This window comes from Anarrhichthys ocellatus, unplaced genomic scaffold, assembly GCF_004355925.1.
Source record: "Anarrhichthys ocellatus isolate YVR2014 unplaced genomic scaffold, GSC_Weel_1.0 scaffold74, whole genome shotgun sequence".
NCBI lineage: Eukaryota > Metazoa > Chordata > Actinopteri > Perciformes > Anarhichadidae > Anarrhichthys > Anarrhichthys ocellatus.
In genome coordinates, this window is record NW_022280104.1 from 1663953 (window position 1) to 1684307 (window position 20355).

General features: G+C 39.1%; 1 protein-coding gene across 1 annotated transcript in view; it reads left to right on the top strand.

Annotated features, from left to right (window-relative positions):
* The first annotated feature begins 18216 nt into the window (after window positions 1–18216).
* Window positions 18217–20355, top strand: part of LOC116397882 (cholecystokinin-like) — a 5489-nt gene continuing 3350 nt past the window's right edge. Inside the window, exon 1 of the mRNA XM_031873778.1 lies at window positions 18217–18287. Coding sequence (XP_031729638.1) covers window positions 18272–18287 — 16 coding nt within the window. The 5' untranslated portion in view covers window positions 18217–18271. The remainder of the gene's footprint in view (window positions 18288–20355) is intronic.

The following is a 20355-nucleotide window of genomic DNA, read 5'->3' on the forward strand; positions in this document are numbered from 1 at the left end:
AGAGATAGTACAAATAGTCAGGAAAGTTCATTTACGCACAAATTTGCTCTTCTCGTGTTTTTAAAGATAAGGCCTAAGGTAAGGTCGTGATGGTTTGTCATTTTTTAAAAGTGGGTGCCCAGAAAAAAAGTTTGGAAAACACTGGTGTGTACAGTAACCAGAGAATCTTGCTCTGATTGGCCACTGCTGACAACAAGTCTACACCGGCTGCAGGATGAGTCAACAGAAACCTACAGAAAACCACAACCTGCGGTAAACAATGTCCGAAACCGCTCTACAAACAAACCTCAGCCTCAGAAAAACATCGTATGGAAATGATGTTTTTGTGGAGAGGAACCAGACCATCAATAATTTACATTGTACACGTTTTTTTGTGTAGACAAAGAGCTGCATCACCATTCAATTGGAGTCGTGTTACCACAAGATGAATGTTGAGTTAAATCCACTCTCTTTTTAGCTCTATTTTGGTCTCTCCACCAACTTCTATTTGGGATATGGCTGCCTGTTAAGCAGCTAGATGCTCCACTGTGTTCAGGTTACTGACTTTGACTGCATGATGTTTGGGGCTGGGCAAGTAGTCTGAGTGTTTTTTTTATTTTAGAGCTTTTTTCACATAGTACAACTGTCTACTGCGTCTGGAAACGATGTTACGAGAGCAATGAAACAGTAAAGCTGCAGGCTTTATAACCAAAACAATGAGCTAAAAGTTGCTAAAATGCTCCACAGAACTGAGGGGACATACACGCTCAGGTGATAATACTCTTCAATAACCTAAGCTAACAAAATAGGTAAGAACACAGACTCATGATATTAATGCATGATCTGCTGTTTGCTTAAAATACAAGAAAAACTGTTTTTATTTCATGAGAACTGTTTTTATTCTATCCACCTTTTATCCGAACATTCATATACCCAGACAATGATGTATTATCCTTTGTTTTATAATACAAGGTTGAGATGTTGGTCTGAAGGTGTGTGTTTGTGTGTGTTTGTGTGTCTCAGACAATGGCTCCAAGGCTTTATGCAGTGATTGTAATTGTTGCGAGCTGGAGCCGATATTGGACTATTTGCATGATGACATTTGGCACCATGATTACCATGTTCAGGATGCTCGACGCTAACCTGAAGTGACATTCCAATAAGAAATGTCCCCCGTGTAACTATTGAGCAACGTCAAGCCAATATCCCACCTTCAATTTAAAGCCTCCCATTGACAGAAAATGTCACTTTCTCTGAGAGAGATCATAAAAACAATACAGAGCGTGTTTCAACATGATATCCAACCATTGAAAAAACACCGTTTTTCCTGCAGTATTTGGACATGACTGTTGTAAATATACTATTTGTTTTCTCCCATCTATTCCATTATTTGTGATGTAGTGTCTCACACAGCCAGAATGCCACAGAAGTAATTTAAATAAACAGACGCACTCATTTGAATCTGTGTCCTACCCCCAGTGTGACAGCGCCTCGTGACGAAGACCAGCATCATCTGCTACGCAAGTTCATAAGCGCCGTGTTGACGCGAACACACTCACCTCCCCGACCTTACATAGACACAACACGTTTACATACACACAACAGCACTGCAACACACACACACACACACACACACACACACACACACACACAGTGAAACTCTGTTTCTTTTATGTGTTTCTATGAATCAGACTCACACGCACAAACTCGCAGGCATTTTGCTGCCAGTTTCATTGTTTGGTGTGGCCACTTGACTTTGAGTTCATGGCAGTTGTTAGTATGCACAGGCACGACGCTGCTTTTCTAATCAGGACTGCTCACATCATGAGTAGACTCTTTCTCTCCATCTGTCATTGTAAGAACAGGGTCGGTCCCAACCACAGTCTGCATCAGTGTCTCTTATTATGTCGCTGTTACTTTCTACGTTTTTGATTCAACAGCAGACACACAAGTTTTAACACAAGTGTGTTGATGTAGGCAGTACATTGGAGAACTGAAATTCCTAATACTTACACTAGACTATTATTTTCTCTAGAATAACACTGGGGTCCGGCTGTAAATGTGACAAAGCTTCATGATTTTCCAGTCGACAAGAGTAATCAAACCAGGCCCTCAGTGCGACGCTCAGGGGATCTCCACTTTCACAGCTGGTATTAAATCAGAAGTGGCCTCCACTTTGACTGCCCTAATACATCCGATGAATAAAGAGCATTTGAATTTTGAGAGGTTGGCTCAATCATAATATGATAATTCAAAAATGAATAGTTAAAAAGATACACCAGCAGAATACCATTGAATACGTTGGGGTTGGAGTGAATTCATATGCATACAGTTTTGTCAAAAATGCAATTTTTTAAAAACCTTCAAAAATGCTCACAAAGAAACAGTTGTGGTGAAGGGTTCATAATTCACTGATAAAACATATGCTGTTTTTATTTACATTTTGAAATGATTAGGCTGACATAAAGCTGACCTCTGTGGTTCAAACTGTCCCATTTTGGAAAAAATAGCAGGTTAGAGTTACAGAAATCACTATCATCAGACAACTAAATATTGGTTTCACTGTCACCATGCCCAAACTAAAGACATGTGGACATTTTAAATATGTATTTACATGAATTTCATGTCAATAGCAAAACATCCAGCTACACATCTTTGCATCAAATAAGAGTCAAGTGGGGAGAAAACTGGAGATCTGAAGTTTTCTTCTGTGAAAGGGAGATGGTTTCTACCCAGCATGCATATCTATTTTTCCTACCAGTACTACCATTTAATGCGCATTATAATGCAATAAAATACTAGCGAGGGCTGCAAGTAACGACCATTGTCATTATCGATTAATCAATTTTATAAATTGACTAATCGGAAAGGCTATAAAATTGTGTGTGGTCTGGCCAATAGTCCAAAATAAATTTTGTCAAGAAGAGCAGCAAACCTTCACATTTGAAAGGATTGTAACGAGAGAGAGAGAGAGAGAGAGAGAGAGAGAGAGAGAGAGAGAGAGAGATGTAATAAAATCTAATATCAAGATGTTATGGTTACTTTGCCAAATGAACCCCCAGGGCAGCTGCAGATATAATTTAGACATTTTCTTTTGCTTTTTAATAATTTATATAAATGTAATGTAATATTATATATTATATCAGTATATTAGTGAATATTACAGTGCCTGAGTGTGCAATATAATATTTTAATATATTTTTTCTTAATATTGTATTATCAAAATAATAAGTTAGATTCATATTTACACAGCAATTTAAAAAAAAATCATTAATAAATTGTCTCTTGAAAACATCTGTGCTTGTTCTCATGCTGCATGCCATGGTGGAGACATCTGATAGATGTACAACAGTTTTATAATCCTCCAGCAGGTAGAGACAGTTTTGTAATGATTTTTCGTGTGATTAATCATTCAGCTGTCTCATGTTGACTTTTAAAGTGCCCCATGTGGGTATAAGACATCTTTTTACACCTGATGCAGTTAAAACAGTGCAGGTTACATAAGCTGCAACACATTTTGGTTTTTGGAGCATATATTGGCTGGAAAAACCATTGTTCTCCCTTCTTTTAACATTGGATATTATATGTATCATACATGTGCAGGTTCAGTGAAGGTCCCAAAAGATTTAATTACACCATTTTGCCATTAAAAAGCTCAACAAATAAACCTGTTCTCTGCTGTTTTGTTCATTTTCAGCTATTATATTTTGTAGATTTCCATGTTGCATAAGTGGACACATGCAGTCTGGTATTGGATTTTGTTGCGTGCGATTTTCATTAATGAAAAGTTCAACTGTGTTAAATGTGATTTATGATCCCCACCTGTGCCACTAATGACCCTTAGCCATCATGTTGCTTAGCATTCTTACAGGAAACCATTATGGTAATAATCATAGGATACAGCAGACCGTGGGTGTAAGCTAGTGTGTGTGCTAGACACAACGTGTGTGTGTGTGTGTGTGTGTGTGTGTGTTCCCATTGATGTGCAGGTCTGTTCTTGTCAGCAGGGCAGCACTTTGGATTATAGATGAAGCGCATTATTCATGTGTACATATCAAGGGCAAAGACACACTTTTATATTTTATGAGTGATAGTGATTAATAGTGATTAAGTAGTTACTATCTATGTGCCTACCTACCTGTGTATGTGTGTGCATGCTTGTGTCTGTGTACTGTGTGCTTTCTGTTGGATAAGAGGCTCCTGGCTTTATTTACTGACCAACAGAGGAGATATTATTATTTGATGATTCCCAGTCTGGGCTCATGCTGTCCTCCAAACAATTCATTGGAGTTCTTTGAGCATTTGGAGTCTAATGATCCACAGCTTGGAATGATACCCAGTTATACTCTGGTTTATTGGACTGTTGGCTGTAAAATAAACTAGGTGTTAAAAACATCACTAATTTGCAGGAAAAAGCAACGTACGGTAATGAAACCTGAAACATTTTGTCAGAGACAAAGATATTGTCCCTCAGTCAAATAAAGCTCAGATACTTGAGTTTACAATAGTCGTCAGTAATTACATACATAGCATTTGATGTGTGAAGTGCCATGTATGTAATTAGTGGTGGATTTTCTTGTTTTTTTAATTGTAATGTTTTATATTTCCTAATTGTTTATACATTTTCATGTTGTTATCGGAGGTTGCCTTTATTCCAGGCAAGGTGGCCCTCATTTTACTCATCCTACAAGAACATAACCTGCAACATGACCCGCAGATTATTACAGAGGTTAGATGTGTTAGGACTGGACCAAGTACAGACCATCGGCCTCTCCATTGCCAAACAGTGTGCTCCTTCCTCTTAAAAAATAACCATTCAAAAAAGAAATGCGAGAACATTTTTCTTCAATAGTTTAATTTAAGCTATCAGCTTAAAGGATCCCCATAGCAACTCATTGCCCAATCCGGAGGTAGAAAAGTGGTAAAAAATAACTATACACATGAGTTTAGGGTCTCAATCGCTAGTTATAAGTCTTCCTCAATACAGCATGATGTTCATTTTGTAAATTATGGTCATATTTAGAGTAAAATAGATGATGGTCACTATAACGGCGTTGGGAGTTGTCCGTGTTTTTTTGTCTAACAACTTTAACCCTTTCACGGTGTGTTTCCAGTTCCTGAAAACTAAATGTACATTTTTGGTTGCATAAAATGTATTATTCGGCCTTCAGTTGTCCTCAGCTCAACCCTCTCGTGTCACTTCTGGTTGTAAAAAGCCAAGATGGCGACAGCCAAAATGCTGTCCACAAACCAGTGGCTGACGTCATGGTGACTATGTCCACTTCTTATACATAGACATATATGACTGCACAACACTTTGGTCAACTTTCATTGTGTTTAATAGTTCTCTCTGTAATAAAGTAATACATTTAACTTGAATCTTCAGCCATTTTGCTTCCTTCTAATCTCTGTTTAAAGTTACACGTGAGCAGTACCCATCGGGCACTCAAAAGAAAATACCATTTTTTTGGCTGCTTTTACAGAGAATCAGACAAATGTGGCATCAAGCCCCTAAATGTGATGACAGTATAATGGCCAAACTACAGCTATGAGAAGAATAGACATATCCGCTGAGCTGGCCAACGGCTGATGGTTGGAATAAGAGATAGCAACATGCACAAATGGGTGGACGGATGATGCGGACTAAAGATTAGTTCCAGTCAGATGTATTAACAGAGTAGATCTACGTACATCTTATTTAGGAGCACTGGCAAACATCTTTACTCAGGGAAATTATTTTTTTTTGCTTCAACTTTTCAACACCTGAGTGGAGGAAAAAAATAAATCAAAAACGTATTTAAAAGTTCAGAATACGCCAACATCTAGAACAGAGAACATCACGATGGAGGATTTGTGAGACCTAGACATCAGACTCTGTTTGAGCCGCTGCTGTTACAGATGTTAAGTTTCATTACTGTCCTAAATATAATCACTGGTTGTTTATATATTTGATAGCAGCTGGTTCATGGGAAATAAATAAATAAAAATCACACTTTAAGTGAAAGTGTTCTGTTCTGTCAGGCACCAACAGTACTGAGACTAATTACTACTTAGAGGGTACCCTTAATGATTTCTGTGAAAAGAAAACAACATAGTATAACAGCCTGTTCGTTGCTAATGGTGAATCATACTATGTCATGGAAGATGGCAGGTGGTGAGGGCAGAATGGTGGAGCAACAATTACTTGCATTTTTCTGCAGAACAACAAGTATTTCCTTGAGAAAATAACAAAACGGAAACTGAAAAACCACTGAAAGACATTAGTAGTCGCTACTTATTTCCTTATTCTGATGGCCTCTGTTTACACTCACTTATGGGTCAGGTTGGGTTCAGTTACATAAAGCTTCCTCTGGTGGCCTGAACTTACTGCTGTTTCCTTGTATATTGGCCTCCAGCTTTCACTCCAAGCTTCTCTTTAGAAGTTTTTCTCCTCTCTAAACTGAGTCGCAGGAGAGTTGCTATGATTTGTTGAACATCCGTAGAAATATAACAGTCAAATGTATAAGAGTTAGAACGTTCAGGGGTCCTTTCGTGTATATCAGAAAATGGAATATGATGAAATACTTTGCACTTGTTTACACACTGTACTAAAGACCTGTTTAGAATTTGTATGACGTATGGTTGGTTTTGTTACAAGTCTGTTAATAGTCCTTTACATACGCCTAAAACATGACTTTTCTTGGTATAAAAAAACCTATTAGATGCAAAGGGAATACTTTGTTATTTGATTCACTGTACTATCAATTTTGTCACTTTAGCCCTCGGAACCATTGTAATTTCTGGTGTCCATATATTATCTGTAAAGAAGTGTGTTTCGATCCTTGCCTTATTGATTTGCTGCACAAGATATACACTATTCCTGCAGGCAACTAATAAAGTATACAACTGAATTTGTTCTCTACAAATGTTGCCACTCTTATTGCATTGTATCTTTCAATAACCTTGACGGTACTGAGTCCCCCATCGCTCTGTTTCCCTCTCAGCCTCTCTTTCACTCCCCGCTCTGTTTCTCTCCTCTAAACCGGTTATCAGCTAATTGGTCACGGATTATATGAATGAAACCACAGTCTGATCCAAAATATTGGAAACATCATTTTTGGGATTTCTGTTCGTCAAGGGTAATCCTTCAGACAGATCGTTAGTCAAACTGAAAGACAGACAAGGTCAACACATGGCACTCCGACCTAATATGGTATCACAGGGATTATAACAAAAATGCGTATTAAAGGGCTATCTCCGTCATTGTGTATGTCAGATGAGTGCTTCTTTGTTCTTAATGAAAGACGAGTGACTCTACAGAGTGACTCACATCCACTCAGACCTCTCTCCTTCTATCTGTGCCTTTCTTCGTCAAGCCTCCCCAATCATCCATCTCACCAAGCAGAGCCTGAGGCTGTGTGCTTCAAGTCCTCTGGATTAGAAACGAGCAATCCCGCCTCTCTTTGACCCTGCTTCGCAAATATGTGAGGGAAATGAAAGAACTCGAAAAATACATGACCAACTCAGTCTATAAACAGGTTTGTTTCGGAGGTTTAGGAAACATACCAGCTGAATATTTTACGCCCACGCATGTCTGAAGATCAGATTCACTCAGTCGTGACAGAAATATGTAAATCTGTTTTTTTCCAGTGACCAAAAGCCAGATGCTGTCAATTTAAGTCCAGACTGGTCAAAATGTCTGTGTCCTCCGTTCTTCTTTGCAATATGTGAATACCGTCTACAAGCCTGTCCGTCCACTGCTCACTTACTGTGACTTAACTTTTACCACTTTTGCAATTAAATTCAGCCTTTGATTGATGGAAACTTTAAACAAAATGCATCAAAAGAGTATGTTGACCGAATCAGCTGTCTCAATAGTTAATTGATGGTGAGTCATTGCATTAACACATGATTGTGAGGAATTATGTGTTTAAAGCAATGGTAATTCTGTTTTCTTCTGTCATTGTTTTCAAAAATATATATAAAATGTCGACTATTACATAATTAAATAATTAAAAGCTTCATTCTGAATGAAATTTAATCTTTAACGGAATAGTTTGACATTTTGCTTTTTTGCCAAGAGTTACTGCAGACGAGAGGCTCAATATCACTTTCATGCCTGTACGGTAAACATGGAACAACAGCCAGGTTAGCTTAGCACAACAGGAAGTTACTGGGCCCGGCTAAGAAATATTTAGCCACATAACCCCACCACACATGGAATAACCAGCTTTAGAGGAGCCTTTGGACAGAGAACAGCTAGCCTCCTGCTTCAAGTGTTTGTGCTATGCTAACGGTCTCCTGGTTGTAGCTTCATGTTCATCATTAATTAAAGAGTGACGTTGATCTTCTCGTCTAATTCTAACCAAGATGGCGAATGAGTGCATTTCCCCAAAAAATATTCCTATAAATGTGCATGTTGTAATGTCATGAAATTTCCTACACTTGCTCACTTACTTAGACAGTAAATTAGGTAAGGTAATGAAGTCACTAAAGTAAATGAGTGCAAAACAGCTAAAAACCTGAAACCAACTTGTATCCCAGCTGTTGACTAAATATAATGATGCGACTAAAACAAAAAACACCGAAGCTAAGAGCAGAATTAGAGGCTAAATGCCAAATAAACAACTATGAGCCCCATTCAGAAAACAGATTGGTCATGAGAGAGCGGGATCAATGAGGAATATTTGTGCTGCTCATCCAGCTGCTCTCTATCATATTACATGGAGAGCAGAGTAACAATAGGCTGTTAATCGAGTGATTCACATGCAACGGTCATCTGCATTATGATGACCAAACCCACACTAATGATAACACTGTTTGATTTGTGTGTGTAAGATGAATGTATGACTAAGTGCACCGTGTCTACAGTACTGATGTGCAGGAGAGTCTATCCTACAAAGGTTGTTCAGAGTGTGTGTGTGTGTGTGTGTGTGTGTGTGTACACTATTCTAAAAGTAAAACTAAGGGCACTTAAGAACAGCTAATATGTGTCAATGTTACGTAAGACGGATGAGAGAGGACAGTAAATGTGTGTGTTGTAAAATCTGTGCATCTGTGTTCGATGTGTGTGTGCAAAGCAGAGATCATTAGACTGCCGCCTCAGTGAATGTATACTGAACATCTGTGGAGGACGTTGGGCGTCTCTCATCCGACTGGAAACACAGATACCTCTGTGCAAGTGTGTGTGTGTGTGTGTTAAACACACAGCTACTGTAAAAGTATCAAGAATGTAATGCGTCACCTCTACGTCTCTCCTGTGTAACAATGATAGAGAGGCGCAACTTATCATGATCATATTAATCATTAAGGCAAATATGAGCGGATCAGTGCTTTTTAGTCTCTGTCTGGAGACTTAAGAATGACGTAAACTGTAAAAGAGGGAATGAAGAGGGAACATTACTATAAATCTGTGATAATCATTCATTTAATCCCACTTGAAGCTTGTTTTTTGGTGTTGTTTTGGTTTCCATATTTCCTCTTGTGGGAAGAGTCAGTTGATACCGACAACTTTTTTACTGCGTGTATATACATTTATATACAGTGTCCAAGCTCCGGTCGGCGTTCCCTGTAGCAGCAACTGAGATGACACCAAATTCGTCTATGTCTTTGTTGTGTTACCTGTTTGTGCCTTACTCTGTGTCTTTTGTTTGCGTATGTACATTTTATTTGTATACATTGCCAGAAAATTCTTGGTGTATTATGATTTTGACCAAATAAGTAAAACAAAACAACGATAAACTAATTGCTTAGTTGAAATTAATGCTAATTTCAGTTCAGGGTGTAGCCACACATGTAGTACATCACCTCTGATTCTCACCACAATCACTCTGATGTAACGTGCTGCATGAAACTGCTCATCACAACTCTTTTATGTCAATCAACACGTCTGTGAGCTCTGGGACAGTCTGCATCAAGCACTTCTTTCTGGAGCATCACATGAGAAGAGCCTGACAAAAAACAAACTCCCTCGATTTGCATGCCCTGACTCAAACTATGAAATCAATAAAAGCGAAACAATGAGACAGAAATGGTTCTTGTCTTGTTCTTCTAAGGAGATAGGTCTCAGCATCCGACAGTCATTGGAGGCACCTTAAAAAAAACAAAAACCGAGGGCATCACCTTACATTTCTAACAAAGTGCAGCAATAACTTGGTACCTATTTCTCTCCAAGCAGTTTGTGATATTACATGCATCTCTTTCTCTTTCTCTCTCTCTCCCTTTGGCTGGTCTCTAAGGTGTCATTTCCCTTCTCGGTCCATCTTTTGAATGGTGTGTCACCTCTATATTGGTGCCATGCTGCCTGAAGGAAGGAAGGAAGGAACACACACACATACCAGTTTTCATCACACCGTGGTGACCAATGACTGGAAGCAGCCTGGTGGGGGCCACCCTGTCTGAAGGGAGACCGATTCAGTTCACCAGATCTGTCAATTAAATCAAAACGGTATGAGTGTTAGTCGACTAAACATTTCTTTGGTCGACGACAGACCTGTTCTGCACTTAGTAGATGACAACAGAAAATAAATAGCACAAGATAAAATGACTATATTTACATGAAGCGATCTCTAATGAGGTGTTATCTCTACTGAGACACTGAAAACCTGATGTTTTGGAGCGGATGAAGCCAAAACATGTCCCTGTATCGAGCTGCTGTCACTTTAAAAGCAGCCCACTGTCTTTTCAGAGTTGACGAACAGACTGCTCAGCACTCGAGTTGGCTGATTCATGGAGTTTCATATGTTCAACTGTGGAAATATGTCTTATTTACAAGGGCAACTGTTCAGTTTGTACCAGGAGAGTTAATACACATGGACAACCTCACAGTGGCAGATACCCCTGAAGTGCCATGTAAACACACACACACACGTCCCTGCTGGTTAACCATAGGATGGAGCGGCTTCTACTGAGTCGCTCTCCTCGGCACCTTTTTTTGTTGGGTTTTAGGACTGGTATTGATTTCACTCCCTTAGGGACAGATAGCAATATGTGAGTAACAGAGCGTGTGTGTGAGTCTGTGATCCATCATCGCTGTTATTTCATTATCCATGTGATGATGGATCACATACTGACCAACCTACAGAGACCAATCTCTCCTGCAGTGTTGTTAAGAGGCTCCCTGAAGTAGCAATTTGATCATACTATCTCATATTTTTACTGTTTACTGACAGTATAGGTGTTACAAACAAAAATGCCATGTTTTAATTTGATTCACTTATTTCACAGCATACATACTTGATGGAAATACATTAAATCGAGTTCTTTCACAAGTATTTCTTCTTCATGTCTACCTAGAGGAGTGGGTCTCAAACTGGGGGTCGGGACCTCCAAGGGGGTCGCCATAAGGTTGAACAAAGTACCTTTAAACAGCACACCAATGTGTGACTATCCTGTGAGCTGCTTTTTAATAAACATGAGTTTTAATGCTGTATGACAGCATAGACAACTGTTTAAGAGCAGAGAGAAGCTGTAGCGGATGGATATCTCTCGTAGCCAGTGAAGTGGTGCCATGCTGGATAATAAATGTGGGAAATAATGGGCAGCAACAAAACGCACCTCTCAAATCACCTCACCAACGGCAATAACTTCTTTGTGAAAATTTCAGTTTAGATAACCAGTAAAAAATTAAACAGATGTTTTCATTCAATCGAGAGACTTAAAATACCTGTCACCAAGACATGTCTCTCTTTTCAATACACAGAACATTGTTTGGCGGTGGAAAATGTCAATGATGCTAGATTTTCTCCCAAATTACAGACGCAGCTAGAGTGTCTTTTCCCTCAAACTGTCAAAAAATCCATTCACACATACGTTTAGCATAACCTTGCCTCACTTAATATGAACGTAGTTATACAATATTACGTAGCTTATCTCGTCTGTTACCTGCCTGTTTCTTTTGGACTCCGGCTTGCTTTTCTCAGTATGTGTGTAAGAAGCTGCGTGTTTGTGTGTGTGTGTGTGTGTGTGTGTGTGTGTGTGTGTGCAGCCTTTGTAAATCACAATCCTTCCAACCCATTTTCTTGATTCAACCAGCAAAAGCCCTCTATTTCCTGCCAGCGATAGACTGCCTGAGGCTGTAAACACAACTGTCTAAACTATCTGTCAAAACAAAAAAAAGAGAGGAGAGGAGGAGAGACTCCAGGCTCCTCTCTCTACTATCTCTACTACAGAGACAGATGAAATGAGAACCTATACCACTTACACTGTCGTACCGATCCAGGATATACACTGTAAATAGCACTGGGCCTGATACATTTCTAAATCTATCATGGATAAAAGTGGTCCAGAAAAGGTGACATTGATCTGGCATTGATTGCCATTACCCTCAGAAACGTTTGAGGCTGACTTCCCAAAAGTGCCTTAATACACATGTTGCACTCCTCCGCCCTTACAACCGCATTACCAAGTAACGACTTCAGAATAAGTAATGGATTTAGTCAGATCTCACAATTCCTTGAGCATGCTTTATAACGTCTTAAGTTGAGAAATCAAAAATGGAACAAAGTTGGACTGTGTGTCATTACAGTCACTGGTATTCCAGTCTGTCCTCAGAATCAGTAGCTGTCAGTACTTTCTCCGTTTGATCTCATCTCTTTACATCCACAAGTCAATGGTTAATTGCTGCTCTGTGCACACATGAGGACACTACAGGCTCTATTTACAATGAACTAAGCGTCCAGATCGCTGCGACGGGTCGACAGGTAGAAGTGAAGAATAGAGCCTATATGCATATTTTAAAGATTATGGGGTTGTAATCGTGAATCACAATTATTTTGGCCGGGATAATCGTGATGTGAAGTTTTCATATCGTCCAATGCGTAATCGTGAACGTGGCCAGGCTGTCTTGGCTCACCTGTGGTGCACTTGGCCATGTGGTGGGATCAGAAAGAACACATCACAGGTGGTTGCAAATGAGGCTGCAACAATCATGGCCAATCACATTCAGTACTTTCACCTCCTTCAATCACAGTGCTCTCCCAGGAACTGACAGTTAAGAATCCTATAAAGAGTTTCCCTCTGAGGAAACGTATTGTCGTCTAGGATCTGGGACGTAAATCATTTTTTTAAGTTTAGTTTTGAACCCGAACAATCTCTATGACATCATGTTCCTCACAGCCACGTATCTACTTATACTATAATTAAAAATGTGGAGCAGCGGATCTGCGGTGATTAATTGTGTGGCTTGACAGTGTTCAACATTACTGCATAGAGAGGCTACTGAGGGAACGGATACCTGCTGCCTTCAGACGGCTGTACAGAGTCAGCAGTGTGACAGAAAGGCCGCCATTATAGCGCTACTAACTTTATAGGGCTTTATTCTGCCTAGCTGGCATTAATGCCATAACATTTGTTTGATAAATCAGCATCATGATGTCCACCATATCCACAGTGACTGAAATAGGACACCTGAGAGGAGTAATCCAGAGCAAATTGTTGAAAAAAGGACAAACTGCTGAGACCACGACACAAAACACCAGATGAACATTTAATATGCTGTGTTGAGGAATTTTATCTACAAATTTAAATGTCGATTGAATGCCAACACAGAGTGATACAAGGTTTTCTCCTTGTTTTTGGAAACATTGGAACAAATGTCTGTATGTTTTTTAACCACAAGTGACTTTTGAACTGCAATGATTGTACCTGCGTCTTGGTGTCCTCGTATTGTATTGTATTTAGTTTGTTTTTGTATTTGTTTTTGTTGCTATATGGACTCATGTGTCTGGAAATAAAGTTGAATATAATATCCAGGAATTCCCATTATAGACACCACTGTGTAACAATTTGGTCTCAATGTAGCACACTGACCATATACAGTACTAGGTTTCCACCTAGTCTTGTTCTGTTTTATTGTTAAGCAAGACAGAATCAGTCCACCCCAGGCCAGACCAGCGTTTTGCAGTTCTTGTTTGCTAATAATTCAAAACAGTTTAGTAAATTACCGCAGACATCCACACACATTTTATAATATTTCAGAGTTAATATTTCTCCAAGTTTTCCCATTTAACCAAGTGCCACAGAACTTCCCATTATTACTGCTCAGATAAATACACACATGTACAGTAACTAATACTGCGAAGGTTACACACACAAAAACACAGTTTTTATGGCCCGGAGATAAGCATTAGTATTGATGAAATGATTTACTGTATTAGAAAAAGCAGTTGAATGTAGTCTGCCGTTATTTCCCCTGAGAAAGTCACTCTTTAGATGCATCAATAACACCTCGCACTGCACACCAGTTTATTTCAAATCAAATCGCTTACAGCTATTTCATTACATTCTCAAAATAACATTTAAAAAATGTAAACACATCTTGTTAAGTATTTTTCCCCCAGATAGTCCTGCATGTGACAAATTAGATTTAGTGATGAGTAAGAAAGTTTCATTGCAAATGAAGTCAGAGAGAGAGAGAGCAGCAAAGTTCAGAAACATTATTAGCTCCAACAGGACTTTGTGAGACTATGTGGGTGGACCTCAGACCATCTAATGGGGTCCAGGGACATGGCCCCCCAGAAGAAAATGTATAAATGATCATATAATCTAAATGCACTAATCTGGTGCACTTTGAGAGAAAAATGAAGAGGCTAGATCTATGAAAAACTTTGTGGACAATTGTGTGCCCTTTTTTTTGGCAGTGGTACAATGTTACTAAGTACATTTGATCAAGTACTGCACTCAAGTAAAATTTTGAGGTAACTTTACTTACTTAACTTTCATTAATGGTGCAAAACAATTTGTCGAAACTTTAAATAAATGACAAAGAATAATGTTGTTTTTCATTACACGTAGGCTTGTACCAACGTTTTTAGAAAAGAAATAACAAAAAAAACTGACAACCTTTTGTGTGAGGCCACCAAATCCAGACAACAGGTCAACCTAGAGGCTTCTGTCCATCTATGCTCAGATCAGATCAGAATATCTGCATTCAAAACAATCCAGATGATGAAAGACAATTAGAAAACCATGACAATCTGTATTATTACATTACAAGCTAAATAAAGTTAATGCTGTGCCTCATGTTAAAAACAATCATCTTTTTTTTGGACTGCGTCCCGTTATCAGCACATTACAAGTTCTCTTCTCTTATTTGAAATCCTCTGCCTTTCCACCAGCTCTACGGTGGTCTCAGACAGTCTGCACCAGATTAGTCATTGCTCTAAAGCATTTGGAAACTGTTTTCAAAAGTAATACAGTAATAATCATCCTACATCTGTTGGAGATGATTTCATGAATGTTTCATCATCAACATAATTTCTGTCTGCGCCCACTTTCTCCCTCTATCTTTGTCTCTGCCCCCGCACTTCCCTTCATGTCTGACAAAACAGAACGAGTCAGTTGATTAAAGCAGAAAAAGAGGGTGCATCTCCTGAAGAGGCTTCTGTCCCACACAACACAACGCTGCAATCAACTCAAGTGCCATGACTCACAACTGGGAGGGGGAGACAGAGACGATAAACAAGAGCGCATTCCTTAAAAATAAAAAAAAAGCTCTGTGTCTACATGCATGTTTCCTTCGATGACAACAACAGTGATGTCCTCGTGAACCACTGACCTGTGTGTGAGGCCGCACAAAGCTCTGCAGGTATAGCAGCGGAGCCTGGCTAGCAGTTAGCGAGTGCTGTCACTTGGCCCACGAGCGTATGAACACACAAGCAACTACAGGAAAAAGACCCAAAACATCCACCGACGACACGCGCGTTTAGACAAGCAGCAAAGACTTAGCTCGTCGCAGTGAGGTAGAGCTCCTCTTGGGCGTCACAGTGGAGATGAAAGCCTTCAGAGTTGAAACCGAAACACTCCGACCATGACACATCCAACGCACCTCTCAGGTGCGTTGGATGTGCTGCAGGTAATCTGACAAACGGCAGCTGTGGAAAGATAGACACGCATTTACACTAAAGCAATGCATGTGTGACTGGTCAAAACATTCATTTGACTATGGGTGTCTAAACTGAAAATTAGAGGTGGTCAAGTGAAATCTATTGAATGTTATAAGCGCTTACCAGAAGCAGCAGGTGATAAAGGCCATCGTGCACAAACGCTTTGATTGCATGTGGAGGCTGGAGAGGGATGGAGAGCGCACTGTGGTATTTACCCCTCTAGTGGACATGCGAGGGATTTGAGAAGGCAGGTAATGGCATACAGTGTGATACAGACTAAAATATGTAAAACAGAGAATGTAGCTTCTTCACACCTGTTATTTATTCATAGGCTCTTCATCTGTATTCCCTCCCAAAACAGCAGACAGCAGCTGTCTGATGAGGCCTACAGCTGCACTTCTGTAATGAAACCCTTGGGGAGGAGAGTGTCATTTGTTGCCTGAAGGAACGGATTACATTCTTAAAACATGGTGGAGCGGGTAAACAGTAAATGCTGTGTGCAGCAGAGGGGAGCTGCTTCATTATTCATGAGGTAAAGACGGACGTTTGAACACGGAGAGCGTTGTCGAGAGTGTTTGCTCATGTGTCTGCTCGAAGTTAGACAGGTGCCAATGACAGTGTGTATAGGTGAATGCTCCATCAAAGGTTAAACACCTGCTAATGACACCGTCAGGACACGGGCTAATGTTAGCCTCATTAACATACTGGAGTAGAGCTAAAAACACACCGCATAGTCCGCTGACACACTCACCCATTCTCTCTCACATTGACAGGTAACAGCAACCTGTCAGCACCTTAATCAACATGTGTTAACAGTTAATCAATGTAAAATGTCTTCCTGTGACCTCGCCAGCAGCTGAACAACTGCACAATTTTAAATGATTTGGACAATCCCTGCAAGCAAATTAGTATCTACATAAACATAACAGGAATAATAGCTGGCAAGTAAAGGAAGCACAGTTGTGTGTCTCCATTCTACATGACTGGCTGCATACCTAAAGCTCTTTTTGACTGAAATATATATTTTTTGTATCTCAAATAGTTTTATGATTTGAATGTTGTAGGAAGGACACAGCAGAGGTTATGCTTAATCGTGTGGGTATTAGTTGAAGGTTACAGATTCAAGGTTCAGAGAGAGAGAGAGTTAAAAGCTAAAACCTGCCCTCACAGCTTTAATGGACCTTTTAAAAACAATTGCATTAGCACTTCATGTGATTACTTCAGTGAGCGGCTCACCCCATCTAATGTATGAATGCCGTTCAGCCTTTTCATAAGACTTAACACACCGAATGTCAGTTTGAAAATGAGTTTGTAGAGTCTAACATTTGACTCAGGCTTGTTAAGCAGACCTTAAACCTGTTCAATTCTAGCATTTCTTCAACTTTAAGGCAGTTTCTATCAAGTTCTATCAGACAAGAAAACCCCCCACCTACAGTATTTATACCCATTATATTCAGTAGATCTATACTCTATATAGAAGTTACAGAACCATTACATGACATATTGATTTGGTTATAAATACAGAGATATTAAAAGTATCATCACAAATTAAAAAGATCATGAATGTTTCTGATGTTTAATATTCAGATCATGCATAATCACAACATCATGTATTTGACTATACTGTATTTTTTGTAGAAACAGACAAATGTTTGTTCAGATCTGTCAGACTGAAAAGCAATAATTTGTTTCCCCCTAAACTCTACCAGCAACATTTTTCTTGTCACATGTCAGTTGGCGCACGTACATCACACACAATAAATGCCCAATAAACATTCTGACCTATTTCTGAGTCATTTTGTCAGAAATCCAGCAATGATCATTGGTGGTGCAGTATGAAGAAAAGAAAGCCCCAGAGAGAAATCCATTTCCTTTATGAAATTGCAATGGCCTGTCATACATAAGCAAAGCCAGTGTCATTTCGCCCTCGCTGAAATTGGAAGGTCACTGACCTCCATGTTGCTTCTGCTCACTGAGAAAGAAAAACTCAACCCCACTGACAGAATGAAAACATTTTACTTTTCATATTCTACATTATCTATCTACATCTGTGTCTATGCATACACAATACAAATTCACAGAAGATATTCTTTCTCTTGGACTTTTTTTCTCTTTGTAACTGTAAATGTCGCAACCTCCCTGTCTCATGTTCATATATGTCCATCTATCAGTATCTGTGTGTGTGTGTGTGTGTGTGTGTGTGTGTGTGTGTGTGTGCAAGTGTTTGCAGCATGTGTGCACGTTTGCGTCCTACAATGCGTCAGTGCCTTCAGTTTCTGCGCCAGCAGCAGGCTCCTCCCATGTGTCCAGACCCCTCCCCCTTCCTGTGTGTCAGTATAAAATATGATCTCCTGTCTTGCTCACTCACTCTCAGTCTGAACACTGGAGGAGCAAACATCAGCATCTTCAGACTCAGCATCTCTTGGTCCATGGCAAGAACTGCAGGTAAGAATAACAAAACGGATTCTGAAATGTGTGTCCGTGGTTGTTTGTGTGTTTCTGTTGAATGAGGACAAATGGTTCTTGAAAAGAGTTTCTTTTTTAATCATTTGTCCTTTTTTTTTTCTTGGACAGATACAGAAATTGTGCATTTAATCTGAAAAGTTCAGAGGAAGAGGTTTTTAAATTTGTTTAATCATATTTAGTTTAATTCATTTTTAAAATATTTTTACAATAAATGTATTGTTATTTTTCTCACAGTTTCTTTAGTTAACTGAGTTGTGGGAAAATATAATCTAGAACATGTAATGTGGATATATTGGAACCCACTGACACGTGTTGAAGTTTGTTCAGGACATTACATTTAAAATATGTAATAACGAATAAGTGCATAATGGCAGGTGACCAATTTACAACTGTTAGAATAATCAGACTGTTTAAAGTCCTCTGATTATCTGAGTGTGCAAATAATCAGATCATGACATTGGAATTTTGTGTCAAGTTTCAAGACTAAATCTTGTGTGTACAATATTTATCATATTTTCATGTTAGGTTATTATTGCAGCAAATATTACAGGCAAGATCGTGCTCATTAATAAAAGTAGGGAAAAAATGCAAATTAAAGTTAAAGAAATGTCATCTCTGAGCAATAAGTGAACATAGACGTGTTTTAATCAATTTAAAAAAGGAATTCCCTTTGAATTTTTAAATTTTAATATTTTCTGAGAAGGGGACAGCAGTACAGTACCGCATCATTACCAGCTCACTGAATAATGAATTAGAGACAATGACCAGCTGCTAACAGGAATTATATTAGCATCAAGAGAATGACTGTTTACGCCACCGCTGTGTCAATTTAAACACAATTATTCAAACGGACCGTTGCATCGAGATACATTGAAAAAATGACACTGATATCATTTCTAGATATCGTTTTGGTTTAAAAGAGTTCCAAGATTTCATTTCAATGCTGCATGATCAGGTTGATGAAGAGAGCTGATAATCATCATGTCCAGCGTTAGAGGTGAAGAACTGCTATCATCCAAGCTGCTGAAGGATGAACACACATTACTTGAAGGACACATTATTAAGAGATTGATTCTGTGTCTGTTGAAATATTCACTGAAATCTTTTTAAAAACTAGTTAATATGTGACTTCTCCTGGCTGAGCTCACCGTTTCACCCACTTGTGTGTGTGTGTGTGTGTGTGTGTGTGTGTGTGTGTGCGTGCTTTACTACGCAAAAGGACCATTCTTTGAATTGTAAAGAAATAGAGTTGAAAAATAACAAACAAATATGCTGTAATAGAAGCACAGAGACAGAGAGAGTGAGTTTTGAACTGTTGGAGATTGAAAACCTCAGAGCGACTGGTGTTGTTGATTTGATCTCATTGGATGATTTGCTCTGGAAGAATGTTCCGGCACAAAGCATCTTCATCAGAACTAATATGCTGCTTTGGGCTCCAGAATAAATATTGTGTTAGAAACCTGGCTAATCAGTTTGATAAATGTAATATCGTGCCATCGTTTATCTAGTTTTTCCTTTTTCACACAACTGCACTTTCACAGAAAATATAACGTCAAAACTACATTCGCTGTTGATTATCTAAGCAGATATACGACAGTAGATTTTGAGGGCTGCAAAACAGATTTTTATTTCTCTCCCTCATTGTGTTTTTCTTCCAATACATTTATGTTTTGACCTTTTTATACGAGCAAAATAATAAATAAAATGGTAAAAAACAAATCATGTAATTCATTGTGTCAGTGCTGTCACGTTAACATTGACTCTTATGTGAACACTGCGAAAAAAAAGCAAAGAAAAGCATGGAGAGCCAAATGAAGATTTAGAGATAATTGGTGTTTCCTTTGTGATTCTGTCAATGCTGACAGTGTGCATTCATTACAACTACGCCACACACCAACTCTGTGGGTGTGTGTTAAATACTGATTTGTTCTGAAAGAAAAAAATGATGTTTGCCTTAGGTTCCAGTAGAACCAGCAAAGGTTAATCTCTCCCCTCCCCCCCCCCCCCCCCCACCCCCCCCCCCCCCTCCTCATTCCTTGTTATTTCT